The 23,533-nt window shown below is 38.2% G+C and overlaps 1 protein-coding gene across 2 annotated transcripts; it reads right to left on the bottom strand.

Annotated features, from left to right (window-relative positions):
• Window positions 1-368: 368 nt before the first annotated feature.
• Window positions 369-23,360, bottom strand: LOC134791282 (GPI inositol-deacylase). 2 transcript variants are annotated; one of them, XR_010144282.1, is made up of 18 exons: window positions 23,054-23,360; window positions 22,871-22,962; window positions 22,400-22,530; window positions 21,302-21,459; window positions 20,112-20,387; window positions 19,397-19,567; window positions 18,291-18,412; window positions 11,637-11,771; window positions 10,004-10,160; window positions 9,096-9,361; window positions 8,172-8,300; window positions 7,411-7,632; window positions 6,859-7,105; window positions 5,862-5,957; window positions 4,678-5,180; window positions 3,774-3,875; window positions 943-3,335; window positions 369-912 (listed from the first exon to the last, which is right to left on the bottom strand). XR_010144282.1 is itself a non-coding variant. In XM_063762272.1 (17 exons), the coding sequence occupies exons 1-17, from the start codon at window positions 23,204-23,206 to the stop codon at window positions 2,975-2,977; spliced, it is 3,321 nt and encodes a 1,106-aa protein (XP_063618342.1). In that variant the 5' UTR covers window positions 23,207-23,360; the 3' UTR covers window positions 369-2,974. The 2 variants fall into 2 exon arrangements, 1 of the variants encoding a protein (XP_063618342.1); XM_063762272.1 differs by having other exon boundaries at window positions 369-3,335.
• Between the last annotated feature and the right edge of the window lie 173 nt (window positions 23,361-23,533).

The raw sequence follows: 23,533 nt of genomic DNA, 5'->3' as shown, positions 1-23,533 counted from the left end.
TACTTACGTAAAAATCAAATAAATTATAACTTGATTTTTTTGGATTTCATACAACTTAGAAAAATTTCAAAGTGTTTGAGCACCCCCTTGTAGTTGATAAGATTACAAAAGTTGGCATATTTAGTCAACATAACAAGTGTAACAAAATGAGAGGGTGCCGGTTCGTCTAGCTAGAGTTTGAATTTTTCCCATACAAACGTGAACCACCCTAGGCTGCAAATCTGAATAGTTTTCAGATCAAAGACATGAAGCACAAGTTCTGTGTGAAACACACATATGAAAACTGAAGTTATTTAATGTACCAAGTTCCAAAAATTATTATTTTAGATTATACTGTAAATATGGGTAAAATACAAATTACACAACGGTCACTAGTGAGCAATTTCAATTATTTATTTACTTCTGTATTAATCATTCGTAGGGATTCCATGTTTTATTAAAAGTAATATTGTAAAAAAATAACAAACAGTTTTTATACAGCTTATATATAAAATGATGGCAAGACATTGCTATAACCAAAGTTCTTTATCCTTTTACATTACAAATAGTAATTAGTACAGTAAAAATAAATAGTAATTGGTACAGTTAAACCCTTTGACTGCTTAGTTCGATCCTGGAAAATGTGACCCATATGTTACACACAAACCACCAATATTCATTAAAAATCTATATAAAAGCTTACTAGTAAACTAGGACTAGAGCAATAATAATACTTCTTAACACATTTGTGGACGCCTAGTGATGTCATGTCATAGGCCAAAGGAAACAAAAAACTACATGACTGCTATAGTATTCGTGGCCGCGAATGTGTTAATGTTTCTTGATGTGTATACACTTCTTGGCCATGATGAAGTTTTCCTTGCGCGTGTATGGGCATTCTTGACGGTCAAAGGGTTAACAGTTGACCAGGAACTCACCAGTTTGAAAAAGGGTGGTCATAACCTTGCTGTGTCATATCTTGAGCTGTTAAAGAAATATGTAGAATTTGCCTCATATCCATCAAAAGTATTTAATGCTAAAACATGATATGTACCTACTTTGTATTGTAGTTTTAGATAATAATATGGTACTGCTTATTGGGAATAAACATTAATTTGATTACATTTATGATGTAAAATTCCTTCAACAAGTAGATTCAAACATGGATAAAATTTGTATAGGTACTTTAGATGTATAGTTTCATGTACTACTATTAACTTTCGAATACAACATTTATATAACAATTTAAAATGATTAATATACCAATGATTTTATCTAAATTCGTTTATCCCAATGCACCAATCACACAGCAAAACATTACATTTATAACAACCGCCATGTTTAAGGCTGCGTTTCTACCAGAGATGTGCGAGGATGTGTAGCGAGGGATTTGTTTGTTAAGAACCAATAGAATCACTTCATTTATATATCCTCTACGCATCCTCGCACATCGCTGGTGGTAACGCAGCCATATAAATTACTCTTATTAATGCGGAAACCGACTGAATACTTTGCAGAAATAATACAGGATATACATAATAATAAAAAAACCATATAAAAACAAAAAGAGACGTCTGGTTGCTTTAAATTGCAACAATAAAAGTTGTTATGCGAACATACATATATCCTCCTAAGGCCCAGCCATAGGTACAAATGAAAAATCCAGAATTTGTCACTGTAATTTGAACCTATAGTGCAGGGAATAGAGTTGATTTTGGTTTAGATTGAAAATTGAACGAAACAAAACAAATGACTATTCCAATTGAATATGATTTAAATTTCATTGAACTGAATAAGTACTATAGGTAGGACCTTGGGCCTTAGGAGGATATAGCAAACATATATTAATTACCTCACTCTTGTTTTCCTCTTACATCTACATTTCTTTGGATCCCTCATTTTCATCAGACATACTTTAGTTGTCACACTTGTCATTTTCAACAACCTCAGTAAAATAATCGTGGTATAAATATCACCTTACATACAACTATTTATTTAACAAAGTTCTATAGCAATCCTCAGGTCTGTCCCGTACACACACGCGTTACATAAATAGGCGGATGCACACAGAACGAGCCTCCTCGCGAGGAAATTGCCGCGCGAAGCAACGCGGTCTGTATAAACATTCCTCGGGCGAAGCAAACGCACTGGCTTCCGCAATGCCTCGGCCGAGGCACGTCTCCACCGACCGAGCTGCTTCGCGCGGCAATTCCCTCGTGAGGCGGCTCGTTCCGTGTGGACCCGCCTTACGACAAATTTTTTGAGCATATTTGTGTCCATGAAAAAAAAAACTGCGTACAATCCTTAGAAAATTTACGTTTGTACGGGACTCACACCTTGAGGACTTTGCAAATTAATTCTACAATGAATTTTTCTTGCAAACTTGAACATAATCTCAAAGAAATGATGTTATTTAAAGCACTTGCTTGCTGCCATTTCTCACAGAATTTTAACATTACATCACATTTAGTCTAGCACACAAAATTTCCGATTTGTATTCAATCAACAATAATGCGTACACAACAAAGGAACGAATAATAATTTTACGGTTTTAGTCGTCTATTTGTAGTCACTACTCGCAATATATTTCGAACAGCTCTTCATTTGCAAGCACTGAGATCTGGGTTATAACCACGAAATGAAGTTCGCAAACTGCGGGCATCTTTCTTCTCCAATTAAGGCGTAATTAAAGTGACAGAGAAAGATGCCCGCAATTTGCGAACTTAGGTGTTCACGGTAGGCCCCTCTGTTTGTGTCGACGACGTGCAAATACGTCAGTATAACCGTAAAATCATTTTATTAAACTTTGTGTTACCATAACTCAAGATTCTCGAGGGAACTACAAATTCGATTAATCAAACGAATGCCAACGAACGTTTGCTGTCGTTCTCTAAAAGTTTATCTCAGCGTGAATGTTCGTCATGTTCGTTTGCTTGGTGTGTACGCACTATAATGACGTCATTGACCAAATAGGTACCCATTCAGTCTCGTTGCTTCATTCCTCACTAAAACTAAATTTATCTCTAAGATTCTTAAAGACGTTGTATATTCTATTTTCATTGCAAGGATCACATTCGTTTTTTTCTTCACTCTCACTAACTTCTTCCTTACTTTCTGACTTTTCTTGATCCGAGTCTTCGTTCGAGGTCTGGTCACTAACTTCGGGGTCTTGGGAAGGATCTTGGCTGGCTTGGGAGTCTTCGTCAATTTCTTCTGTGTCGAACAGCTGTTGTGCTGTTATGAGTGCGAAGGCGAATGTTACGCCGAAGTTGACGTAGGTTAGGGATAGTGGTCCTAGTGTTAACACTATTACAGCCACTACGAAGATTACGCCTGCTACGAAATTGTAGTTTTTCCTGAAACAAGCGATTATGGATTTGTAATGTTTGTAAGTAAATAATTCGTTAGATATAGGTGGGAATTTTATTCCCATACGAAGATAACAATTAGGCAAGTAGAAATAGTAAAATTGTATATCAAAATTATAGATTTGCAGAATTAGGGTGATGTGACGACGTAATGTTTTCATTTGCGGTAGGTAATTTTGTTTTTGCGAAATGGAAAGTTTCTATATTTCGTATGAAACTTCCGAAAAGTTTTAGGAACATTCCGTAATTCGTCTGTAGTATTAAATCGATAAACTTTAACCATAGTTTTCAGTGTAGAACGCTAAGTTTAACATATTTTTTTTTTATTTACCAAAATTATTAAATGCACGTGAGACTCTTTAATTCAGAGGAATCCAGCTTTGTATGGATTATTTTCTACTGTTATCTGCTGATATGCATACTTACAAGTTTTTTCTCGGTCCATCCATTTGCCATATGCACGTGGAGCAAATAGACAGAATCAGTCCAGGGAACCTTGAATTGTCTGGCTTGAGCACCATGCTGTATCTAAAATAAATAAGAAACATTTAAAATATAATTGCATATTATGTATTAGGCGGGTTCACAGTTTCACACATAACGAGCCACCTCGCGAGGAAATTGCCGCGCGAAGCTGCTCGGTCGGCGGAGACGTGCCTCGCCCGAGGGCCGAGGCATTGTGGCCGCGGCACGTCAACACAGACCGAGCTGCTTCGCGCGGCAATTTTCTCGCGAGGCGGCTCATTCCGTGTGGACTCGCCTATTTACTTTTTAATATATGTTAAAAAGGTATTTTTAGTACTTGTTTTAAAAATCATAAAAAGTAATTGTATAAGTTATAGGATAACTGACCAACAGTTGCACCAACCACACTTAACAGACTGATCAACATCACTCAACAGAGTACTATGAAAAGTCACATACAACAATTTTTTGCGAACACTTTAACGGTGATAGACGGTTTGGTGCAACCGACCTTAACTGTTGTAATGCTTATAACGCATGATAGTAGAAGTGTCATTATTATGTATTATGGTATTTATGGTGCTTGACAACAGTTACCGCATAACCTAATCATATACAGCACCGTCTGGCGACGTTATTTCAGCTGTCAACGACAAAATATTTTGCTCTAGTTTAAATGTCTTAGCATTTATTCCTGTGTACAGCCGCCATCAGATATACCCAAGCGGCCAAGGTGCTCACAGATATCTGAAAACGCCTCTATTATCAAGGCGTTAGAGTGCGTGTTCAGATGTTTTTGAGCACCTCGGCTGCTCCGATATATCTGATGGCGACTGTACACAGTATAAATTATATGGCTACTCACTTGAAATTTCTCGCCCACGTCAACAAAGCAGGCACGTTAACTAAAGTCACAACCGCCCACAGAAAGAACATCGTCATATGAAAATTTATATCACTCAACAACAATTCCCCGTCACCTTCGACATCGTTGTCACATTCGTTCTTTTCTTTATCATTCTTGTCACTAGATTCTTTATTATCTACTTCTGTATTAGTTATTAAAGCTACTTCTTTATTTTCTTCTGTTTCGTCATTTTTTTCTTTATCGTCACTAACCACGATTTTATCAGCTTCTATTTTATCTTTTTCATTTACATTAGTTTTACGTTGTACTAAAGTAGTACTAACAGAATCATCTGGTTTAACGACAACTGATTCTGTTTCTGTTTTCGGGACGAGAGAGTTATCTGATTCTGTCTTATCTTTCTTTTTATTTTTTCTAAACGCGCGGCAGAAGCGTGATGCGTATTTGGCAGCTAGTTTGTAGAAATAGTCTTCTAAGTATTCTTCGTACATTTTGGATATCTGTGAAAATAGAAGGTTATTTTATTGTAAAGACCTTGCAGTAAACAATATAGAGGTTTTCTTTATACGAAATTGTGGATACTTATGTACCGCTGGAAATTTATTAATATTGCGAAATTTCTACAGGAAAAATTTGGAAAGTTTTCATAGTATTTTGGTATGGAGATTGTAACTTTCCGTTTCCAAAATATACTGACATTACTGAGAACATTACCGACCGGTATGACGACCGGTCTGGCCTAGTGGACAGTGACCCTGCCTGCGAAGCCTATGGTCCTGGGTTCGAATCCCAGTAAGGGCATTTATTTGTGTGATGAACACTAATATTTGTTCCTGAGTCATGGGTGTTTTCTATGTATATAAGTATGTATTTATCTATGTAAGTATGTATATCGTCGCCTAGCACCCATAGTACAAGCTTTGCTTAGTTTGGGGCTAGGTTGATCTGTGTAAGATGTCCCCTAATATTTATTTATTTATTTATTACCAAATTTGAAGAAATTTTCCTTAGCTTGCCATTTTGTAGTGCATGGTGTGGTGTGTGTGGAACTGTGGACGCATTAGCTAAATAGCTAAAGATGTGTCTGGTGGATAAATCTGTCAATGAATGTCCGCAGAAACTGTGCCTAATGTGCATAGAAATGTAGACTTTAATGTATTGGTAATAAGATATATTCTCACCATAAATGCATAGAAGGCGCCGCCGGCGACTAGCGCGGCCGCACCACAAGACAAAGGAGCTAGAGTGATGAGGGCTGCACTCACTACCATGGGCACCTGCCGGCAAAAAAATAGTACATTACTACAGAGGCCCGGGAATATTGCTGGCTAAGTAGTTATAGGCCGTTATAGCGTAATGAGGCCGGATAAGGCGGAGAATCTGTGGCGGAAAAGTATACCATACAAATTCAGGCACGTCATCACTTGTTTTCACCTGCGGACTGCACATTTAATTTTGTATGACAGCGATTGAAAATGTCCAAATGGACTCCAGAAAAGGATATGTCAAATAATAATGCCGGTTTGGAATGCTGCGATTTCTCTTAGATAAAATACTAACGTGACTACTGTAAATAGGTTCTGATTTCTTTGACCCTAAAAATGCCTTTACATGTGACAGCAGCGACCCTCTCAGCCAGCCCCTGGCCTCCTCTGCGCCAGTTGGGATGGAAACACCATCACAAACAGCATAACAGTCAAAGAAATTTGACCCTTCTACACATCATATCATCACATCTCATACCATCACAGGAAAATGTCCAAAATAGGTTTGAGAAAAGTTTAATTACCTTTTGCAGTCTAACAGCGACCCTCTCAGCCAGCCCCTGCCCTCCTCTCCATAATATTCTGAACAGCATTCTATGCGCCAGTTGGGAAGAGAACACCGTCACAAACAGCATATTAGTCAAAGAAATTTGAACCTTCTGTACAGTAGTTACATCTCATATTTAACTAGCAGCGACGCGAAACGAGCCCGCGCTTTCTCTAGCTCTGTTATTTAAATAGCTAATGTAAACAGTAAAGAATTAGAGTTAAAATTTCTTTAACTCAAAGAAACGCCCGTCGCAAGACGAGCTCGCGACTTCTCAAGACCAAAAAAGCACTGCAATTTAAATATGGAATCTAACTACAATATAGAAAAGGTTCAAATTCCTTTGACATGCGTTCTTATTCATACCTTCTGTAGCCCAACAGCGACTCTCTCAGCCAGCCCCTGCCCTCCTCTCCATAATATCCTGAACAGCATTCTATGCGCCAGTTGGGAGGAGAACACCATCATGAACAGCACGCCCGCGGCCGCCACGTTCAGGAGCCCTAGCGCCACGAAGTACGCGGCCAGCACCATTATGGAGCGGATGAAGTAGTGCATCTCGTAGTTGTGGGCGCTGGCGTTGTCAAGAAGGTAACTGCTGATGGGGAATGCCCTGGAAAAAAAACTTGTATTAAATTAGCCGAAAGAGCTAGAGATATTTACATAGACCTTACGCAGTTATGAGTTGGGATGAATATCAGATAAGTTGGGATTTATAATGATAGGTACATTGAGTGCTGAATTATTCTATAAGAAAAAATAAATCGATCACTCATCACTCCTCAACGCCCCATGTATAGACAAACACGCCCCCACACTATGGACACTCATAAGTACACTTAGTTATGAGTAAGATGGCACCGCCGACATATTATGATACCAGTAGATATAAGACGAAGTAAAAAACCGAATACTTACATCAACAGAGTAATAAGCACCCTTACAAATACTAGAGGGGCGTATGGCTTCAAGTCATCACTCCTCAACGCCCCATGTATAGACAAACACGTGCCCACACCATGTAAACTCATAAGCACACTTTTAGCTATAAGTAAGACGGCGCCGCCGACATATGTTATTAGTACCGGGGTGAAGGCACGGACGGACTGGGCTAGCACGTGGTACCAGGAGGACGCGATGCTGGAAAGGAGAGTGTGGTTTAGCGGTGGGTTAATAAGGTTAACTAATAATTGAATTAAAAGATGGGGCCGACAAATTCGTGTCGTAATAACAGCGTCTTTGATTCTTAATAATTTTGGAGTGCTTAGACATTTTATCGTTATCGTTTTTTGCTATACTTGGCTTGTTCGTCGAACAGTGAAACTTTTGACATACACTTTAGTGATAATAATCGTTATATAAATTTAGATTTAAAGATCCCAGTCAAAACTGGGTACTTTCCTCTACTTAAAATAAATTATTTCACACCGTGCACGAAATAAAACACCAGATAATTATTAGATAAACATAGATTGCAGTTATTTTTAACCACAATTTCTATTTAATAAATCGGATTAAAATATAAAAAGTAGCTGAGTTGACCGTGACGTCACTACACACGTTTTCATATAAATTCCATATTAGAAAATCGTTTTGACAGTACTAAAAAAGAAGCTGATTTGACTAGTAGGAAAGTAGCCAATTATAACAATTTCTTCTCAAGTGATCGTTTAACATACCTAATAGTATACTTGCACTGCGGGTCCAATAGTAACACAACTTTGACATGGTCCGTCGTGTCCTGCCCTCGAGTCACATTTGGATGGGTTTTGTATAAACGTAGTTTCATTGGAGATTTCTTTAGATGCCTGAAAAAAGACAAAGTTTATTTCGCGACATCCTTATTCGTAGTCACGAATGAGTTGTAAGTTTTGAACATTTCCCCTTTTTTTACCCAAATTCGTTGTAAAGAAATGAGAGGTAAGTTTTGTGTAAAAGCAAAGAGAATTTAGATCCTTATTTTTTCACTGATATGTGTTTGTTTAATTTATTAAATGTCAAAAAGTATCGCCATCTACTCGACGATAAACAAAGGTACTGGGGACTCTGAATCGCAATCAAGCAACAGTGTTTCACTGAAGGTATGGCGCCATCGCTCGAAAAGCTTTGGCCTATCGTCGAGTAGATGGCGATACTTTTTGACATTTAACAAATTTAACACATATCAGTGGAAAAATAAGGATCAAAGTCAAATGGCGTTCTAAAAGTGTTAATCATTTGTGTCGAAAGATGTCAGTAAATGTACTGACTACATAATTTATTTTGACAATATTTCTCTATTTCAAATTCTCTTTGGTAAAAGGTCATAATTTCTTTGACTCTAGTAAGGGGACTGCCATATAGCGTTTAGACCGGGCAATATTAACTCGTAGTGCCCCTACTACTGTGGGCTTCAATCTCTTGCTTCATGGCTGTGCGGGTGCATAGTCAGAAGAAACTGAACCTTCTTCGTAGTAGTTAGATTCCATATTTAACTGGGCGCGCTATGAGCGTGAGAAGCTGCGAGTTCTCGCATTGCGGTTACTCAAATTTGGACTGTAGCTGCTGTATAGAAGGTTCAAATTCCTTTGACTATGTAATACTGCTTTATAATTATAACTCACGTGAAATAATGGTAGTATTCCTGATTCTCGGCCCAAGGCACTTGCATCTCAGCAGAAACGTGGTATTCCGCTTTGCATCCAATGGGTTCTACATATAATAAGTAAGCCTGCCATATAGCATTAAAACCAGGCAGTAGTAACTCGTAGTACAGGCTGTGGGGTTCGGTCTCCTGCTTTATAACGGTGCGTGTGAGGGAGAAGTGGGAGGGCACGTCGACGGTTAGTTGGCGGGAGGCGTGGTCATTGATGTCTACGTTTAGGGTTACCTGTGAAAAAGGGGTTGTTTATTTAAATATATAAAACAAACAATAAAATCTAAATTAAAAAATATTCATTATGGTAATCCCAAAACTTTGGTAATTCCATTCAAAAGAAAACCAAAAATTACTTTCAAGCAGCTAAAACACATATTGGACACTGTTTGGCAAAGTCTGCTATCGCACTACCATAACTTTTGCAGGGTAGCCTATGCATAATTCATAATTCATGAGCGGCAGTATCGTATACAAATATGAACGCTTCAGCATGCTGGATAGTCGAGATATCACTGTACGAAGCTTCTCGTTGTACGAATCCCCCCATCTTCCCCTATACTTGAAGTTGGAATCTCTTCACAGTGTGAATTTTAATTCTTTTGTGCTGAGCGTTCCGACTGAACATCTAGCCACCTTCACCAAGGAGGAGTTTTGGCCAAAGAGTATCAAGTTCCGGCGGTTCCGCGGCCGGCTCCCTGACACTGCGGGGTTGACAACTCCATCGCAGCCATAATTGTGTGTTTTTAGTTTTAAGATACATTTTATAATAATATGTAATCTAGTTTTAAGGTATTTATCTATGGGCCAATAGTTGCCTGAAAATAAATATTTTAATTTCATTTCATATACTATAAAATATATTAGCGTTCTTACCGGCCTCCTAGTAGGCGATACTTTGACGACGACGTGCGACCAATCAGGGTGCTTCTCGATCAAATCGTGGAGATGTATTGTGGCGAGTTTCCGCTTGCCAAAATTGGTGTCCGCACCAGTCCAGCGACTGAGCTCTGATAGGGATGTGCCTTGTTTGCTACAATGGAAAGCATATAACCTCGTAAGGCCCAACATACAAAGAATCCCTATTTTTAATTTGAACCTTTGTATACTAGATTAGGGTGACTTTCGTTTGTTTTAGGAAACAATGAAATAAAAGAAATGCTACACTTTATGTAGTTTTTGAAAGGTTCGAATTAGATTGAAACAGGGTGTACATTGTAATGCACACTGGGCTTTACGAGGATAATGTACATATAAATAATACATATAATAAATAATTAATAACCAAATAAATTACAGCAACATGTTTAAAGGCAAAGGTTGAGATGAAACAGCCAGTTGCATTATTTCGGAAGTTTTTATTGGTTTAATTTTTTCGTAACGATACCACAGAATAAGTAATAGTACTACCGTACAGAAAGGACACTTCCTACAAAGCCGATGTTTGACAGCGATTCAGGGTCGAATCATGATATCCCTTTCTAACTTATGGCAATATCCCTTTCGACTATTTAGGGTTGTCAAAATTCAAGTAATTATCTTATCTGTGGTCGTGCACGCAAAGGGACGTCAAGTTGTGTCAACCCTAATAATTGCTCGGAGCAATTCTGAGCCGAACGGAGCCGAGTTTGCCCGAGTGTCTTCCCACTGACGATACTAATTTGGCCTGCTATCTGAATAGAAAGCTGTACTGTAGGTACTCAATTATTTTCGAAGCTTCTTGCATAGTTTTCGAATGCTACTCTTAATATTGCTGAATAAAAACGCCTTTCTTGCATTTAGTTTTTACTTCAACCGTCAAACTCGCCTCTGATTTTGTTCGTAAACTTTACATTGTACTCTTCTTCCTCGCGTTATCCCGGCATTTTGCCACGGCTCATGGGAGCCTGGGGTCCGCTTGACATCTAATCCCAAGAATTGACGTAAGCAATAGTTTTTACGAAAGCGACTGCCATCTGACCTTCCAACCCACAGGGAAAACTAGGCCTTGCTGGAATTAGTCCGGTTTCCTCACGATGTCGATGACGAACTTTACATTTTACTAAAAATCTGTGTATCTCTTTGGGTTAAAGGTCAGGGTAGGCCGTAAAATCGATTTGATAGCTGTTAGTCCAAATTGTAATTCGTCCAAGTAGCGATTTGTCCATTACGTGGTTCGTCAAGTATCATTTACGCCGTTCGCCCATATCGCGATTCGTCCAAGTCGCCATTTGTCCAAATCTTAGTTCGTCAACTACGTGGTTCGTCAAGTATCATTTACGCCGTTCGTCCATATCGCGATTCGTCCAAGTCGCTAACTGTCCATTTTGTTTCTGCCGCAGTGGAAATGGAGCCTAATTAATCCCATTTAATTACCCACCTTCGAAATCTAAACCTTACTCTAACATGTCATATTTAAAGTCATGGAAGAAACGCGTTTCGGACCAACAGCTATCAAATCGTAAAATCCGATTTATAGTTTACCTATATATACTTCCCTACCATAGACTAAGATACATTACCCACTTACCAATATCTATACGAGTTATACGCGTACTGCGCGTTGCATCCAAATATCCAGTCCTTGTCGTCTAAGTTGACAGATTCGATGACGACAAACCGGTTCTGTGGGAAGCTCACTAGTCGTATCATCAGATACGTCATTCTATAACAAAAGAACATTATTAGACACAAGTTGTCAAATCAACATCAGACGGTGACAGAAAATCATAATTCATTAATAAAAATTTGACCTATAAAACCCACGAGAGTCTCAAAAAAATTGGATCGAAACATGTCAAGCTATTAGACTTAATAACAACGTGCTATACTCTTTGCTTAAGAATACGTGAGGGATCCGTATTAAAATAATTTTAATTTTAATAGAAATTAAAATGGTATCTAGGAAACACGAGGTCTATTTTTGAAAACCGTTGTTAAATCGTTGTACATTTATGGGAAAACTAAATTAAAATTAAAGAAATTAGTAAGGTGAAACGACCAGCCCACGCGCACGAAAGCGAAAGTGAAATCTTGAAAGCGCGATGCAAAAAAAGACTTTGAAGTTATGCATGGAACAGCGAACAACGCCATCTCTCTAATACCCCGGCCACGTACTCGACGAGTGACATGGGAAGTAGGCAGAGACGTAGTCCGTGGCCGCGCTACTCGTCACGCCACCGCTCCCTCTTATCCTCCCTATTAAGCCCCCTCCAGACTATGTGCGTGAATCGCGGCGCGACGTCGTGGAGCGAACATATCGCGAAGTTGACGTATGACTCCACACTCGCACACTTCACGGCGATTTCGCAGTTTGGTTTACGGCAATATGGCGGAAAAGCATCAGCTGATCGAATTTAACTGTTAGTTATCTATGGCATCACACGTGATTTAGCTGTTTTTCCATTTTGTTTTATTGTAAAACCGTAAAATATAGCTGCTTAATATAATATAATCATAATATAATTAATATTTATCTTGCCATAGAGGAGCCAAAATATTGTGTAATGTGGAGTCTTGCAAGTTCACGCTTCGCGTCTCCTTCGCGACGCGGGCCGAAATACCGACAAAAAACGGAGAACAAGGCGCGAAGGCGTGAACAATCTGCGAAATCGACACCACACTCGCGTTCGCGGCTTCGCGCCGCGAATCGCGCATGAGTGTGGAGGGCGCTTTATGTCGGTTTTTTGGCGCGAGTCAAAGGACCGGCAATACGAGTACGGGGCGTCGCGATTAATCGCGCGAGTAGATAGGGCAGTGTGTGGCCGAGGCATAACATTGTCGTAAACAAACTGTTGCTTGGCTTGGCAACTGTCATACTATGTAATACCTTTCTTGTAGGCACTAACACAAGCGACGTTTGAATTGAAAGCAAACACATTGTCTGATAAGATAAGACAAATAATTATGGCACCATTATCTGATAAGGAGCGTAGTATGTATATCTACATTAAATTGAATTTGTCGCTACTGATGAATGGACGATAAAGTCGATAACTTATAACATAGAGAAATATAGTAAGAATAGAGTGCTCACTCCATACATCAGTTTTGGTACCAAAACGACTATTATTTTCGCAGTCGAGTAGCGGAATTATCAGTACCGCTACTCGATACTAGAATTCACTAGTGTCGCGACTCACGAATATTGTATTGAACAACAATTTACAACTAATATTAAAAGCAGAAGTCGTTGAAAATAGAGTTCCGGTTAATCCGGTTATAATATTAGCTGAAAAATGTTGAGCATTAGACTTTTCGGTCGGTGCTACATCTATTGTCAACTAGTAGTAGGTACCTACTGATAATTCCTCTACTCGATGCTAGATGTCGACTACGAAAATAACAGTCTTTTTGGTACTAAAACTGAAGTATGGAGTGAGCACTCTATGTATTTTTTTCTCTATGCTTATAATAACTATGTTCTAGATATCGTATCGGCAGATAAGTTACCCCTGCCTCACACCATCGCGATATCGCTGACGCGGTTTCATAGAAGACATTCTATATTTAAAAACGCATAGACCTCAAATTAAAAGTGAAAAAATTCACTGTCTTGGGTGGGACCGGAACCCACGACCACCGGATCGCTAGCCTGGTGCTCTTCCATCTGAGCTACCAAGGCCTTACCCAATACAGCGAATATTTCCACCATACATGAGCTTTATGTAGCCCCAGCGACATCCACCGTAACGGCTCGGCCACAACATTGCGCGACTTGCGACGGCGGCAGCGATAACCATAGGTTGGGGCGAGACACAGCGATCGGAACTTTCGTTCACACATATGGTTGTCGCTGCCGCCGTCGCCAGTCGCGTAAGGCCGTGGCCGAGCCGTAAAACTGCCACACATCCTAAACGGACTAATTTTTAAATGACATACTTTAGGTGCTGTAACCCAGTAAGTAATTAAAAACCTATTTTTGCGTTCGTCTAAATTTGTCCATTAGTAATTGACTATATACACGGTGGCTAAAAACTAAATGCATTCCTGTTGCCAGGGAGGTTTTGGAATTATACTAACCAACCACAAACTGGCAAAAAAAAAATTACCCTCCCATAGAAAATGGACCAGCCAAAATGTATGAAATAGCAAAATAACCAATTGGATAATACATACAACATCATTTAGACAAGAAAAAATATAAGATCTAATTATATATTTCATTAAAATGTTTAAGCACAACGGAAATGCCTAATCACGCCATTCCCTTGCCCTTAAACGAATTCTATTAAAATAAACATAGCGTAATCACGACTCGGCCGAAAATACAGTTTCGTAGCATTTGGAGAAATGCCAGAACACACGTGGCGGCTAGAAAAATGCCCACATCGAACTAACAGCAACGCATAGACTAGGAATCCTCTAGACGGAGCTTCGAGCAATTATTTCATGAAACCGATGCTGCCAAAAATACAGGGGTGCGGGGGACGAGGCGAGCGAGTCCCGTGCCGTGATTGGTCCGTTCAAAGACACGAGCGTCCAAAGACCCTTGACTCGAAAATGGAACCATCAGTGAACCTTATTGTCATTGAAATAAGGTCTAAGATATGTCAGTTAACAGTGCAGCGATTACTATCGCCCACACTGTTAACTGACAGTTCGTAAACCTTATTACAAAAGGCATAAAGTCCACCCATGGTCAGTTAAGAGTGTTACTGTTTGTAGCTACAGTCGACGTCAAACATACGTTTATAATTTTGTAACTGATTATACTGATAAGAGTTTTATGAAAGGAAATTAAATGACTGGCGTAGGTAATAATAACTCTAGGCAAAAACTATACGAATATGTAGATTTATTAGATAAGACAATTAGGATTTTATATTTAAGAGCAGATTTTTTCAGGTTTAATGTGTGATCTTCGAAGTTGAATAATGACGATATATGTATGTTTTAAAATTTTCAGTGTTAAAAGTAAGTAATAAAAAGAAATAGTTTTCTAATTGCTTATTTTATTGAACAAGTTAACATATCTTTGACGTAGACTGTACCTATGTAGTACTACATTTTCATCTAAAAATAGCCACTCCTATTCATCACATGATTTATATTGAAATGATGTGTTAATCTCGTATGTATTAAACATACGAAAAAAAAAGTTACAATTGTTATAAATTAATACTGCCAAATCGTTTACGATAAAAATTGAAGAACAGTACCTATTATATTATAAGTTATAAGTTCCCCCGTCAATAATGAAATGACGACCAAATAACATTCTTATGTTAAATTTCGTTATAATAATAAATAAATATTATAGGACAATTTTACACAGATCGACCTAGTCCCACAGTAAGCTCAATAAGGCTTGTGTTGTGGGTACTAGACGACGATATACATATATAATATACACATGTATATATAAATACATACATAAATATTATAGGACATTATTACACAAATTGACTAAGTCCCACAGTAAGCTCAATAAGGCTTGTGTTGTGGGTACTAGACGACGATATACATATATAATATACACATGTATATATAAATACATACATAAATATTATAGGACATTATTACACAAATTGACTAAGTCCCACAGTAAGCTCAATAAGGCTTGTGTTGTGGGTACTAGACGACGATATACATATATAATATACACATGTATATATAAATACATACATAAATATTATAAGACATTATTACACAAATTGACTAAGTCCCACAGTAAGCTCAATAAGGCTTGTGTTGTGGGTACTAGACGACGATATACAGTAGAGTCCGGTTAGTACGACTCCGCATATAACAACCAACCGCTTATAGCGACGTAAGTATAGGCACTTGTTTGGTTTTAGTACTAGCTACTATGAAAGTACTACCGTTTATTACGACTCCGCTTATAACGACCGACCGCTTTTAACGACGGAAATTGACACAAAATCCGTCCGTCAAGTCCGGTTACAACGACGAGCGACGTAGTTTTTACAAATAAATTGTTGGTAAGAAGCTTACTTCGTCCCGCGCACCCAACTTCCCTCCCCTCTTTGCCTATACTCAGCAAGATGAAATAGTCATGTGACGTTTCGGCTTGTAAGAATTGTCTCAATTGAGTAGGCATAAGTTGTTTGTTGAAACAAAAGTAAAAGTTGACTCAAAATTGAAATGTTTGACAAAAAACTTATTTTTTTTTTCATTGTCGATGTATGATTGTCGTCTTGATTAGATCCCTAAGAATTACGACTTTTTATTTTACGGGGTCGAGTAATTTGCGGATGATGAGTGAGTACGCGTACCTACCTACAAAAGTGGCTTCTTCTAAACACTCAAGTCTCTGCATTTAAGACAAAGTGTTGTAATACTAACGTAAATAAATATTTTAGTTGAAATGTTTTTTTTTCTTTGATTGTCGCTTAAAGTATTAATAAATAGAAAATGATGTAATTATTTTGATTAAAAAAATATATTAAAATTGGCAGTTCGTTTAGTGCGACGTCCGGTTAGTACGACGTAATATCAGCGGTCCCTTGGGCGTCGTTATAACCGGACTCTACTGTACATATATAATATACACATGTATATATAAATACATACATAAATATTATAGGACATTATTACACAAATTGACTAAGACCCACAGTAAGCTCAATAAGGCTTGTGTTGTGGGTACTTAGACAACGATATATATAATATATACATATTTATAAATACTTAAATACATAGAAAACACCCATGACTCAGGAACAAATATCTGTGATCATCACACAAATAAATGCCCTTACAGGGATTCGAACCCAGGACCATCGGCTTCACAGGCAGGGTCACTACCCACTAGGCCAGACCGGTCGTCGAATAAATACTTATATACTTACATAGAAAACATCCATAACTCAGGAACAAATATTTGTGATGAACACACAAATGAATGCCCTTACCAGGATTCGAACCCGGGACCTCCTGCTTCGTAGGCAGGGTCACTACCGACTAGGCTAGGAGGCCGTTAAACGTTAATAAAATTTAACGTCTAGAGGCACCATGCATGACTAACAAATTAAATTAAAGAAATGTAAAGTCACTAATGTCTAATGTCTGTGACCAAAATCTAATCGTGTCCGTATAGTTTGATAAAAGGATAAAAGTAATATATCCTATCGAATAACGAGGTCAACTAACTATGCATTAAAATAGATTAATTGGTTTATGTTTAATGGAATTTTACCCTCACGTTAAAGCAATACAGTTTGATTTTCATTAATTAATATTTCACTGAAAATTACCTAGGTGTGTTGTGAAATTAGACTTAAGTACTTGTAGTTAAAATTAGGTCAACATGACGTGCATTCTCGCGCGCGACTTCATATCGGCCTGGCCACAACCGATATGAAGTCGTGACCGAGCCGTATATCTAGCGCGACTTCAAGTATTGAGTCGCGCGCGACCGCCTGTAACTTGTAAGGTATTTCCCTGGAGGTCTGCTCCAGATTCGAGCGTAATGGCCACACATCGGTAACTCGTGGCATTTAGGTAGCACTTAAAGGATTAGTGATGAGCACACATCGGTAACTCGTGGCACTTGACAGTTTCTAACAGAGTAGTGATGTGACAATGTTCTTCCTATACGAGTCGAGAAAAAGAAACCACTAAAAAAAGGAATTAATTAAACTAATTTTTTAAGTGCCACGAGTTACCGAGTTGACCTAATTAATTAAACTAATCTTTTAAATGCCACGAGTTACCGATGTGTAGACAGTAATGGCATTTAAGCTTAGAATAAATTTAAAAGTGGAAAAATTACTGTCTTGGGTGAGCCTTGAACTCACGGCCTCTGGATCGATACTCCAGCGCATCTGAACCACCAAGTCCTCATCCATAGCCAGCAAATCTTTCCACCATATTACGGGTCAAGGGGACCCCAGCGACATCTACCTTAAGCAGTAACACTTCTGTGTGTTACTGCTTGTTAAAAATTAAAAATTAGTTATGGCATTTGGCCGTGGCCTACTATTGTTAATTAAGATGTACAGAGTCACCTGCAGTAATATGTTACACAACGAAGGCCGCAAAAATATCTGACACGATCTTATTCGTAGAGCCATAAGAGCGTGTCACATATTTTTGCGGCCTTCGAAGAGTAACATATTATTGCAGGTGACTGTACCTAGTTTAAGAATAAATCATAAAATTGTCATAATAAATATTATTCTCTAAAGATAGCTATAATTGAGTAAAATGTGGCACTTACTTGTCAATCTCCGGCCGTGATATCTGGTATGTCCTCCTATTGTCTTCGTACCAGAATGCATCTGCCAGCATCGTTGCGTTAGGTTGTACCACGTCAGGATTTAAAAACATCGATCGGTTGGCCTGGAATACCATCGTTAATATAGTAGATAAAATGACCAAGTTAATAAAGTAGGTAAAATGACCGAAGTCGGTTATCACATTGGATGCGATTCGCATGTCAGATGTCGCTATAATGCGCGCATTGCGTTGTCTCGCTAAAACCTCGGAGCGTCGTGCGAATCGCATCCAGTGTGATAGTGATAACAGCCGAATGTGAACCCTATCGGAAGGAGATAAGGACTAATAAAGGTCAGTTAGGTGTGTTGCTGTTAATTAGCAGATCGATATTTAGAACCCATATAGCATTTTCGCGCCTCTATTAACGTAGTTTGAATAATTCATGGGTATAATAAGTAATAATAACACGATAATCAATTTGCCATTCCCGATGCAAAAGTGCCCAAGATGATGCATGATGATGATGATAATGATGATGGTATACTCCGTCTAAGTTAACTATGCACCGGCTTAAACAGAACAAAGTGTCATATTTTCATAAAAAGTTATCATGTCATTATCATTAAACATGACATTATTACACTTTGTCATTGCATTTGCATAGTTAGCTTGGTTCAACTCTTAGGATAACTATGGGCATCGTTTGTAAAAGAAACGGCCATAGCAGAGATATATTCCTTTTTGGCTGAATCCTCGGCATAAATCAACAACATGATTGTATGACGATTAGCTCCCTTATTCATAAAACTTTACGGGCCTGATTTAGTTAAATTATGTTTTATATTTTTCTTACAAATACATAAGTCAAAATGACAGATAAAGATAAACGATTATTACTATTATTAGCTATTTGAATTTTCTAGCGCGTTTATGAATAAGGGGGTAAGGGGGTAAGGTTAATCATGAGTATCATGACCTTCACTGCTTACTGAGGGAATTAATGTTAGTGACTATGGGGTAGTTGCTATGCTCCAAGCCGCGCGATAGATGCTTGTTAATATTTTTGGCAGGCATCTTTCTAAATATTTGTTCAATGGGTAAACTTACCACAAAATACTGTCTAGCCCGAGCCATCTGCACGTTCTTATCGGGTACTAGTTGCTCTGTCACCGGGTCCACAATAGAGAATAGGAACTTATTGATGGTTATAACAAGCTGCCTGCACCAGACTATAGTCACGTGTTCAGTGGAAATCCATACGCCTGGGATAGATGTTGTCTGTAAATAATATTTTTTTGACAAAACAAGGTAGGTAATATTTTGAACATTTTAACCAAAGTACGATTTTTTCTCGTAAGCTGCCTTGTTTTGGAACTTAGTTAAGAATTTCGAAATTCTATCATAAAAACGAATCGATCAATTGACCGAGGCCGAAGTTACATGATATTTTTTTTAATTTAATTCCATTGCACACTCGCCTCGCTAAAGAGCCTATATACATAATGATGTTTTGCTGTATATTATCACCAATCGATCAATCGACCTAGGCCGGCAATGTTGTTTGATATTCCATTTATTTAATCGTATGGCAATCGAGTCGCTTAAAGTATTAGAAAGTAATAAAGAATTAAAGAACTATATCCAATGTATATGTTTGATATTCCATTGCCGGCTTGTCACGCAAAAGCACCTCTATCTACCAAGAAACAATTGATCGACCGGCCCGGGCCGGCAATGTTGCATGTTTGATAATCCATTACCGGCTTGTCTCTCTAAAGCGTCAACACCATTATGTTTCCTGGACTTATAAAAAAAAACTTACCAAAGCATTAACATCACTATCATTACTCGCCGTCAGCCCAGCGGGTATCAACAAATCCCTCGCACCACTGCCAAAGCTAATCAACATCTTTGTCTCTTTCACATTCATATCACTGTTTATTCTCTCCCACTCTGTCTCCATGGCTGAATAGAAGCTATCCATGTCCCAGTCAAAGTTGATGGCGGGGGCTGCTAAAGGTGCTGCTAGAGCGATGGAGATGTTAGTTGTTGAGATAGTGCTCGGGTAGGCGAGGAGACGCTTGGCTATGAGGCCGCCCTGAAAAGTTAGTTAGTTTAGCCTCTAGCCGCCCATACGTCAAACTTTGCCAAGCAAAATGAAATTTTATTTTGTCAACGCAAAGTTCAAATGGAACAGGAGACCTTTTTATAGGTCTCTGGGCGGCTAGAGGTTATGAAAGTGTTCGAGGTTTTACCTTGATACACTTGGTAGCACAAGAAAAGTACTGTCTGTTAAGAACTTTATTTTCTAATATAATGTATATGTGGATAAGCTAATCGTTGTGTAGCTTTTTTTAGTGATCTATTTTGACATGAAATTATTGTCAAGTGGTTTGAACAAAAACATATTTTGCAATATGTTGTGGGTTCTGCTGCTATGGAAACAGATAAGTATCTTACTAAAATCTTATCTTACTAATATGTTACTTTCGTTAATGTAGAATGCTCCATCATAATTATTAATAGCAATCTGCATCATAAAGCATACGTAACACTAGTGTCCAACCAAAGCCGGACTTTTTGCCAAAACCAAAACCGAATTGTTTCGTTTAGGTATACTTTCGTCCGAACCTTTGGCAGAAACATGATTGTTAAACCGAAACCTTGCAAAACCATCATAGGCCAAGCAATAAGAAGGTATAGAGGGAAATGCTAGGAACACAATTTTTGACTCCGTAGCTTTGTTTGGACTAGTTAGGAGGTTAACATATCAAAAGTCCCCGGCCATAGCCCCGGTGCTGGGGGTAGAGGGGGAAAGAAGGTCTCATTTTTCGGTTTTTCACTTATATCTTGGAAACTTTGCGTCTTAGCGACATGACTACTAAGATAAACCAAAAGCTGATAAAATTTGTTACAAGTTTTATTCAGTCAAGTTTTTCGATATTTTGAATAGTTTTTGAGATATCCGCTCTTTAAAGTTTATTTTTGGCCAACAGACCATAGTTGACTCACCATTGAATGACCAATCACAATGACTGACGTAGGCACAGACTTAGTATACTTGTTAGGCTTGTAGAGGCTCAGTATTTTGGAGATGCAGGCCGCGGCAAACTTGGTCTGCCTTTGTAACACACCTCCGTAAAGACCGGATAACTCTTCATTATAACTAACTAGAAACAAAGGATTATAGCAACTATGGGTAACTTCTCATACTCAGGAAGAATGTTTACGATGATGATAGGGAGGAGAATATAATCACATTTTAGCTAAGACTTAGGGTCGGTTGCACCAAACTGTTCGTATCGTTAAAGAGTTCGCAAATTTTTTATGTATGGAAAGTTTCATAGTAAAGCGCCGGGGCGCGCCGGCTGACGTTGATCAGTCTGTCAAATGTGGTTGGTGCAACTGGCCCTTAATGTTGCAGATTATAGGAGTATGTTTTTCTGTGAAAATAATGCTCAGACATGGTTGAGAAAAAAAGAGACCTAGATGAAAAACACATTATTATATATAAACACAACATTTATTTAAAAAAAAACCGGACAAGTGCGAGTCGGACTCGCGCACGAAGGGTTCCGTACCATAATGCAAAAAACGGTCATCCAAGTACTGACCCCGCCCGACGTTGCTTAACTTCGGTCAAAAATCAGGTTTGTTGTATGGGAGCCCCGCTTAAATCTTTATTTTATTATGTTTTTACTATTTGTTATCATAGCGGCAACAGAAATACATCATCGGTGAAAATTTCAACTGTCTAGCTATCATGGTTCGTGAGATACAGCCTGGTGACAGACGGACGGACGGACAGCGGAGTCTTAGTAATAGGGTCCCGTTTTACCCTTTGGGTACGGAACCCTAAGACATGTATGGATACTTGGATAATCAGTCAATACAACTGAGAGATAGTTATTAAAATATGTGCCATTCTCAACCAAAAGGGTATTTATTGTCAGTTATCAATAAGGCACCATTTCCATATACCTTCTATTTGAAATCAACCTTATCGACAACCAACAAAATGGTACCTTTTGGTTGAAAACGGCCCATATTAAACTGTAAAACAATTTTAAGTTTATATATATTCTGAAATCTGATTCTTCATGTACTTACTAGTAAAATAGTCAAAATGGAATTCATATCCTCTAGACAAAGCCATCCTCAGTGCTACGGAGGCCAGAGAGCGAGCTTGCATGTGACTCCCAGAGTTACCAGGCAAATATAATACCGGGATACCATCAAACCTAGACAAAACACATATTTTGTTTAATCAAATGTTAAATATATTCAATCCAGGTATCTGTCAAGCACGTACCCATATACCGTAGCAAAGTACAGTCACATGCAATAATATGTTACAGTTACACAACAAAGGCCGGAAAAATATCTGACACAATCTTATTTGTAGAGCCATAAGAGTGTATCTCATATTTTTGCGGCCTTTGGGGAGCAACATATTATTGCAGGTGACTGTACCTACTGAACGTACGTATGTGATCTGATCATCCCTTTCTTTCAAGTAAGTAATGAAAAAAAAATTGTCTTAGTCTTGGCCCAACTTCTCACTAAACTACTAATATTTACCACATTTTTCTAGCGCGTTCCGTGTATCTCCCTTCGCTATAAGCGTAGAGACCATATTGCGGAAACTCTTTGTTTTCATCCAAAGTTATTTTCTAAAACAAACAAAGAAATCAATACACGTTACCCGGGAAATAGCAAATACCAACGCAAAACAATGACACTACTTGTAAACCTATATCTTACCACGAATTGAGGATATTCATACATGTAAGTCATTTCGCAGTAATTCTTTTTGTCACTAAAATGAATATTTAACACACCCAAAAGAAATGCAATAAAGAAAATCAATGCAATTATTTGGTAAATACTCGAAGTAATTATTGGTAACAGCTTCATTTTGAATTTATAAATTACGCAACGTCTACAAATCACTAAACTAGTGTTTAAATCTACCTATTTTTATTTAAATGAAGTGTTTGCAAACGCAAATATGTGTTATATGTGACTGGAGACTTTGAAACATTTTATTTTTATCTCAGCAAGCTCGACGACTGTCGACCGCCCGACCGAAAAAACACCGATCGACTGTCAAATTGTTTGTTTGAGTCGCTCCCTCCAGTTGCTCAATCACACGTCATTCGGATTATGTTACATAGGACCTATCGTGTGTCTGGAACAGTTTTATTTATATTTTTGATTTTATTTTTTTAATGGCCTCTACAT

This window comes from Cydia splendana, chromosome 6, assembly GCF_910591565.1.
Source record: "Cydia splendana chromosome 6, ilCydSple1.2, whole genome shotgun sequence".
NCBI classification, from domain to species: domain Eukaryota; kingdom Metazoa; phylum Arthropoda; class Insecta; order Lepidoptera; family Tortricidae; genus Cydia; species Cydia splendana.
The sequence above is the reverse complement of the archived record's forward strand: the minus strand, read 5'-3'. Positions and strand labels throughout refer to the sequence as shown.